Genomic DNA, 8,736 nt, shown 5'->3' with positions numbered 1-8,736 from the left:
CAACCATTAGCTGTGGCATTTTTTTATTTAATTTCTTTTTCTTTTATTTTTAGATAAATTTAATTAAAATATATTCTAAGCAGTAATATTTTTTCTAATTTTCTTCTCAATTTTTATTTTTAACTGTAAATACTTGAATTTTGAGTTTTTATTTTTCCTACAAAATTAATATTACTTCATTATTTAAATCTGAACGTCAACTTCAATTTATCAGTAAATATATCAAACTTTGAGATTTTCTAAAATTTTCATCAAAATTTTGAGATTTTCTGACCTTTTTCCTAACGGTAGATTTTTCCCAAAATTATTTAATACTCCCAACACTTTCTTTTATATTTAGACATGCGTATTAATTTTTATTTATTAAAATTTTAATAAAATAGAATTTTACATAATAATAATAATAAATTTTAAATCACATATATAAATAAAGAAAAATATAATCAAACTAAATTTGTGTGTAAGTTCTTACATAATCATGCTAATAAAAAAATTTAAGTATTAGTACTATATATAAAAGTGAAAACAATCATCACCCTAGGCAAATGCAATTTGGATTTAATAATTCGCAAACGTCTCAATTCACAATATTTATTAAAATTTGTTCAATTTTCAAGGTATTAGACATATACCAATTTAAAAAAAAATTAAATGGTTTTATTGTAAAACAACGTAAACATAAGTACAATTTAGGAAACAACAAAATTAGATCAATTCATAACATAATTTAATTATAATTCGATTTGTGTATTGGAGAATAATAGAAAAAATCTCATAGTTAATTAATGTATTAAAAGTAGAAAAAAAAATAAAGATACCGAAAGTCAGTGTATTGCAAACTAATCACAGGTCATTATGATTTGCCACAATTTGTTTAGGGGTGGGAAAAAATATCAAAAATATTGAAAATTATCAAATTTTCGGTATATCATAATTTTCGGTAGATACGATACCGTATCATAAATTTTCGATATGGTAATGGTATGAATTTTCTTATATCGTGGTATATCAATACTTATCATATTAATGGTATATACCGTGTTTATCGATTAAAACAATAATAAAATCTTTGTTTATTAGATTAAAACCTATTACTATTTTGAAATATTTTTTTGTACTATTAAAGAATGAAATGGTACGGTATAATAGTTTTTTGGTATGGTGTACCACAATTCGATATATCGTAAAGTTTGGTATACCGAAATTTAGTATGATAATGGTATTGGAAATGCTCCATACTGTAATTCGGTGTACCGAAATTTCAGAACGACAACGGTATGGTATTATCTCATACCGATATTTTCGATACAGTATACGATATGTCATTTTCACTACGGTATACCTATCGACCCACCCCTAAATTTTTGCCACATTGATGATAATATGTCAAGTATTTGTCATGTCAACTTTACCTTCATCATTACTACTCCCTCCATCCCATACAAATAATGACACTTTCCTTTTCCACCAGTCCTATAAAAATATTTCATTTTTAATTATGGAAAGTTCTCAAAACCCCATTACTCATATACATCAATTCATTACAACTTATACCACTATACTCACTTTTAAACACTGTTAATAATATGAGTCCTACTATTCAATAACATTATTTTAATTATCCTTCTTTTTACCTATTTTACTTTATCAATTATTCATCAATTCTCGTGCCATCTCAAATGTCCTTATTTTATCGGGAAGGAATATTATTTATCAGAAAAAAACGGAAAAAACTTAAAATTTACATATTATCAAGATCAATTATCTTAAACAAATCTAATTACTACTTACTAGTATATAATTTATCACCTCCGATTCAAAGCATGATAAAAAGAAAGGTATCGGCTAGAGGTTTTATGGTTGAGGTAAGTGGTGGTGGTAGCCGATCCGTTGGTGTTGCATGTGCAGTGCAGTCAGCCCACACACAATGAAAAGGTGATGACGGAGAGTGATTACAAGAGACACTGAGAGAGGTGGGAGGGACAGGAAACGTTGTCTGCTTTGTTGGATAGATAAGGATTTTTACAAGAAGTGATTGACGGCGGTAGAGGCCCATTGTAATTGGTTGTCCTAAGTTACCTGAGTAATTACTTTTCATTGCAAAAACAAATCTTTTAATTTCACTAACTTCATTCTTTGTCTTACTTACTCTCTAGTTAATCACTTGCATTATTTTATCTAAATTTAATATGTTAAGCACAACTTTTTAAAATCTTGTGTTCGAAAGAAACATCAAGTAACAAGGAATGTAGAGGTAATATAATCTGCTTAATAAGTTATTCACCGTGCGAGGAAGAAGATTGGATAAATGTGAATAAGATGATCGATTATCTGGTGAAGTTCCACTCATTGACTCTCAGTGTATCCGCCATAAAAAAGCCAACATTACATTTATTCTTTATAGAGATGTGTGATATCTTTGACCTTATCTGTTGGTTGGAGATGGGCATTGAATTCTAAGTTAACTGGAGGAACTCAATAAAATTTGGAGATGAATAAGATTGTTAGTATAATTTATTGCATGCTTCGTCGAATGCAGGAGATTAATCATGTTGAGACATGCTTCGAGTTGCTGTGTGGAAATGTTAAAGGAACTGAAATAGTGAAAGAAGTGAAAGAGTCGATGAGTGAGTTGTTTGAGTTTCATAGAACGTAGTAAATGCACCTCGTTCTCTTCATTGGTCAACTGATATGTATATACAAGACAACTTATATGGGTTTGACTCCCTTATTGTACTCTAAATCGCATCAGAGCATGTTGTTTCATACAACACATTATTAAAATATAAAAGAAATTAATATTATTGTTTATGAATTAAATATTATGTTGTGTGGAACAACACATCATGTTGTGACTTTGAACACAATAGGAGATCCAAATCCCAACTTATATAGCATGCACTTGGAGCATTTTCCTATAGAATCTAGTAATGATATTGATCTTGCTATTTATCTAGCAGAAATGAAACAAATTTTATACACAATATTTGTGTGAAATTATAAATTAATCATTCATTACAATTGTAGCTAACAATTATGCCAAACAAGTAAAAGAATCATTTTTTCAGTATCATTATAATTAAAAGAAAATACAAAACCTCCAGTACGCAATATTTAATACTTGTAGTCAGAAAATTGGGTAGAATTAAAATGAAGCAATACAAATAGTCACTAGGAGTGGAGTATTTGGTAAAAGTTGAAATAGAAAGTGGGTTTTTAAGTTACCTTAGAATCGAGTTAGCTGTAAAAGAAAGGTTAGCTGGCGTAGCATAGGTAGCGTATGGTGAAGCATTCAAACCCACTTGGTTTTGGTTAAGGTTTGGGTGTCCATACTAAACCCACCAATTACAAACCATGCGACTACCAGTACTATTACGTGTCTGGAACCAAAACTCTTGCCACCTTTTAAGATTTCAGTTTCACAAAAAACATAATTTCATACAGTACACAATATATACGTGAAGCTAACATTTATACCATACAAAAAATGAATCGATTTTTTCAGTCAGTTCGGAATGAGCCGGTGCAATCTAATCAGGAATCAATTTAATTGAAATAAACTAAAAAAACCTCCACGAGGATTTGGTAAAAGTTGAAAGAGAAAGTGAGTTTTTAATTTTTAGTTACAATATAATCGGATTAGCGGTAGAAATGGTAGCTAGCATAGCGTAGGTGGCGTGTGGTGAAGCGTTCAACCCACTTGGTTTCGGTTTTGGTTTGGATGTCCATACCTAACCCACCAATTACGGACCCAGATCCTCTGCTGTTGAATAAGCACAGCATGTAACATGCTGTGATACAAATGGCTCCGTTTTTGTGTGATATCCATCTCCTTTCTCTTAAAATTCTTTTCTTTATTTGAACTGCTGGAGCAAATTCAATTCTGCAAAATAGATTTCTTTTAAAACTCTTATCTTACAAATATTTAGGTGTGTGTTAATGAAAATAAAATGTACTAATTGATTTAAACTTCGACATTAACTACTCACCCCGTCCATGAAAAATAGACAAATTTTGCCATTTTAGTACGCCTAACAAAAATAGATTAAGTTCAAATGGGAAAATTTTCAACCAATACTAACCCTACACGTTAAAACTCGTATCATTCACAATCTTGTCTATTTTTCTTGGACGGAGGGTGTATTACCTGTTACTCCATCCGTCCACGAAAAATAGAGTGCATTTGCCATTTTTTGTTGTCCACAAAACTAGAGCACATTTAAAAAAAATAAAGTTTTAACAACTTCTTTCTTACTTTTTTCCGTTCTCTCTTACTAATAATATGGATACCACATTCCACTAAAATATTATTTACTTAGTATGCCAATTATTTTTTATTTTGCAGATTTTCATTTATTTAAATACAAAAATAAACTAAAATTAAATTTATAAATTTCAAGCAGGAATTTACTCTATCATGATTAAAATAGTAAGAGTATTTTAATTTAAAATATTACTTAAATTTTATGATTATTTTAGAATTTAAATAAAAGAAAATTTGCAAAATTAAAAAATAAATGGCATTCTGTTTCCTCAAAGTTTGAATTAATTATTATTTAGACTAACATATACCAAAATATTTGTAAGAATTAAAGGGTTTTTAAAAAACAGAAATAATTTGGGGTTTGCTGTAGTACTAGCTAGTTCAAGGAAATAAATGAATTAAAAAAAGGGAACGAAATGGACATCAGATAAAACGGTACCGTTTTGGATACACAGCAGGCTGTGCTGTGGTTATGCCACAGCAGAGGATCCGGGTCCATCAATTACACACCATGCGACTGCCAGCCTCGTTGTGAGCCCCCAATTCCCCCAAACCCAACCCCCGCCCTAAACCTAGCCGATGGCCTCCGCCGACGACCCCGCCGCCCCCATCGTCTTCCACGAGGACGAGAACCTCCTTGACGACGATGAAGACGACGACGGCGAGAGCTTCGACCACTACGACGACGATTCCGCCTCCTCAGCCCCCGTCGCCCCCGATCGTCCTCCCCCGCCCTTCTCTGCTGCTCAGGTAACCATCGCCGTCCCCGGCCTCCCCGATCCCCACCACCAGCCGGAGATCTCCGTCCCCGCTAAGAAACCCCCTCCCCCACCGCCTGACGAATCGCGGAAGCTCTTCCAGCGCCTCTGGACCGATGAGGACGAAATTGAGCTGCTTCAGGGCTTCCTCGATTACACCACCCAGCGCTGCGGCCCCCACACCTCCTCCCAGCACCACCACGACACCACCGCCTTCTACGATCAGATCAGGAACAAATTCCAGCTTGATTTCAATAAGAACCAGCTTGTCGAGAAGCTGCGTCGCCTCAAAAAGAAGTACCGCAACGTCATCGGTAAATTCGGCACTGGCAAGGACCACGCCTTCAAGACCCCCCACGAGCAGGCCACCTTCGAAATCTCCTCCAAAATTTGGGGCAACGCCGCCGTCAATGGCGCTGCTGCCTACCGCGCCGCTCCTGTGCCGATCGACGACGACGACGACTCCCTCAACAACCCTAATTTCAATAATTTCGTCGATTGCCAGAGCCCCAACCTAAACGGCATTGATATAAACGCCAAAACTCCGCGCTCCAGGAAGAGGAACCGTGTCGGAGCAGTGAAATTGGAGGAGAAGCAACACAACGCCACCAACATCAACATCAGCAACGCTCAGCCTGTATCTGCCGTGGCGCCTATGGCTGCTCCGGTAATTGGATTGGGGATAACAGGGTCGTTATCAGGCGTGATAGAAGAGACTGTTAAGAGTTGTTTATCGCCAATATTCAAAGAGCTACTAAGCAATTCGACGAGCCCTAATCTGAACAGCAACGGGTCGCCGTGCTGTGGAAATGGGTTCGGATTGGGACGAAGCCCGATACCCTTGTGCTTCGGGACCAGCATGGGGGGAGATAAAGAGCGGTGGAGGAAGCAACAAATACTGGAGCTGGAGGTGTTCTCGAAGCGGCTGGAGCTGGTGCAGGATGAGATTAGAGACCAACTGCAGGAGCTTAGGTCCACGGGGAATTGATCGATGCAAGTCTTCCTTGGGGCAGTAAGTTGTGTTTCTTGTTTGTCCTACTTTATTATAACTACTTTGGGTTCTTGTTATATTATAAGTATGTAGATTATTTGATTTGGATGTTTGCTGATAAGTGTGTAACTGCAGCTCATGCTTAGGCTATGATTGATAAAATATTGATTTGAGATTGGTGATTATGTTCTTCATTTTACTTCTTTCCACACATGAAATGCATATGCTGAATTAGAATCTAGCTTCAAACCAAATGTGTTTGCAGTTTCTTTGTTTGATAAGCATGGGTTTGTGAAATTTCCAGGGCGGCGGCGTCAATGTTGTCTTCTACTGTTTACATGGTGGATGCGAAATGTATACTTGGTTAGTGTAACAGTGTTGGTTGCTTAGCTTAGCCAGAGACTAATACTTATATGAGCATAGCTCAAATTTGTGGAGGAGGTATCAGATGTAAACGTTATCTACCTACCGTTAGTTTATTTATCTGGAAAACTTGATGCAAAAAGTAGTTGTAAATTTTGATGAAGCAAGCTTTGTTTGCAAATAAGTTGTGAATCTTTTATGTGAAGTTATGAATTTCATATGCCTTGTTTTTCAATAACCAACGAGCAAAAAGGTTATACACAAAGGTTTTATTCAAATTCATATACATGGTATATTTGCAATATCTTTTGCTCACCAATATCAATCTGGTATCGTAACTTTTAATATTGCTGTAGCCCACTGCCCACAAGCGACGAACATCTTTGAGCAAAAGTTCATTTGCTGCTTCAAATCAATAGTTCAAAAACCAAAAATTTACTCCCTTTTTTGCTACGCTAAGGTTATACAGTATAAATAACTTTCAATCCAACTTAATTTCACTTTTGAATAAAATATGCTCCATTAATTTCTTTCTCATTTATATATTACTAGTAGTATATAATTTTTACTTTTATCAATATCCCCAACCCAATTTAATACTCTCTCCGCTCTAATTAAGATAACACACTTTCCATTTTAATTTGTTCCAAATAAAAGCATTCACAATGGGGGATATCCTCAACGCCGACCGATCGGCAGTTTGGTCGTCTCACGTTGCAAAGTATGCGCCAATCCACGATGCTCCCCCAACGCCCGATATCTCGCCCATGCTCACCGCGATCAGCTGTCGATTGACGCCCATTGCAGCACAGACTGCCGGTAAAACCGCTGACCGTTCAAATTTTTATTTTTAATTATTTTTATTTTTAATTTCAAAATTCACACTATAAACCCCCCTTATCCCATTTCATTTCAATCCACGCACGCCCCTAATGCACAACACAATTCTCTCTACTCAAAATGAACGCCGACGACAGCCCGACAACGAGATGCATGAGCTCTTAGACCGAGCCATGTTGGACTACGCATTGCACGTAGAGGAACAACTGTCGGGCCCTAGGCCAATCCGGCATCGGTCAGTAAGGATCACCTAATCCTTTCCTAATACATTTCCTACCACACTCACTAACATGGGTAATGGACCCCACCATCATATAATATGTTTGTGAGGGGTGGAGTAGGAAATGTATTAGGAAAAGGATTAGGTGATCCAAAGTGGGCATCGGTAGCGGGTCTTCCGTGAGCACGCTTTGGATCATCGACCTGACTTCATTTTCATTAGTACTATAATTTGGATAAAATATATAGAAATTAATACTACAATTTACTATTAGTTGTGAAGTTTTGTCACGACCGCACTCCCTAAGGATAGGAAGCACGGTGGGTCACGACTAATGGGGAAATTAAGAAGCGGGGAAGAAGGGGGAAACAAATAAATGAGGTACGACAAATAGATCAAAAGACGAAATTTCATTTATCAAACCAAAGTTTAAAATCACGAGGTAACATAGTGTCAATGACATAGTTCTACAATTTAAAGGAAATGTAGGAGTTCTTAAAACTTAGAGTAGCGGAAGCAATTAAGAGTAGAGCTACTTCTATGTATGAAGACACAATAGTAACTGGAACGTTTATTGAATATGAATCTTGGCCCACTGCTCAACATCCTCCGTCTCCCGTCCTTGCTCAACCTGCATATAGGGAAACATATGCAGGGGCTGAGTACTTGATGCACCCAGTGAACTCATGCCTGAAATACATTTATCGATTAAGTTATGTCAAGCCATCATTGCGTAAAACTCGGGTTTTACTTTTAAAGAGCCGAGAACCACTAAAATCATTCCTTAAAATAGTGTCTGCGCAGACAAACATCATCCTCCATCATATACCATATCTGAATCATCATGTGAAACAAGAATGTGGCCACAAACTCGTTCACTGGACCGGCCGACCTAGAGGACGGCTCACGATCCCCATCAGTGCACTAGCCTAAGTAGGGTTTACACCCTAGTTAGACCTGAATTCGTTAACCATCAAAGTCTAGTAGAACATTTTTCTAGTAGACAATCAGATAGGCAATTTCAAAACATAAAACACGGCATGACATACTATTTAAAACCTCCCTTATTTCACCATGAACATGTCAATTTCAAATAAAAAGTTTAAGTAATAAAGCCCACCTCGAAAGCTTAAAATATCCTTAAATAGCTTCTCGTTCTGACTTTAGCGGGCGTACGAACCACCTTTTCGGAAAATACATAAAGTACACATCAATCTCAATAACGAAGACATTTAGAATGCATGCACTCTAATTAACGTCTTTTATTTCATTTTCTCGGTTTTCGTGCATTTTTTTATTA

At 36.1% G+C, this 8,736-nt stretch overlaps 1 protein-coding gene across 2 annotated transcripts; it reads left to right on the top strand.

Annotated features, from left to right (window-relative positions):
• Positions 1-4,734: 4,734 nt before the first annotated feature.
• LOC121765074 (probable transcription factor At3g04930) lies at positions 4,735-6,614 on the top strand. Of its 2 annotated transcripts, none has more exons than XM_042161132.1 (2): positions 4,735-6,039; positions 6,318-6,614. In XM_042161132.1, the coding sequence occupies exon 1, from the start codon at positions 4,844-4,846 to the stop codon at positions 6,008-6,010; it is 1,167 nt and encodes a 388-aa protein (XP_042017066.1). In that variant the 5' UTR covers positions 4,735-4,843; the 3' UTR covers positions 6,011-6,039; positions 6,318-6,614. The 2 variants fall into 2 exon arrangements, with proteins under 2 accessions (XP_042017066.1, XP_042017059.1); XM_042161125.1 differs by having other exon boundaries at positions 4,736-6,034.
• Positions 6,615-8,736: the final 2,122 nt, after the last annotated feature.

The sequence above is a fragment of the Salvia splendens genome, chromosome 2 (genome assembly GCF_004379255.2).
Source record: "Salvia splendens isolate huo1 chromosome 2, SspV2, whole genome shotgun sequence".
NCBI lineage: Eukaryota > Viridiplantae > Streptophyta > Magnoliopsida > Lamiales > Lamiaceae > Salvia > Salvia splendens.
The sequence above is the reverse complement of the archived record's forward strand: the minus strand, read 5'-3'. Positions and strand labels throughout refer to the sequence as shown.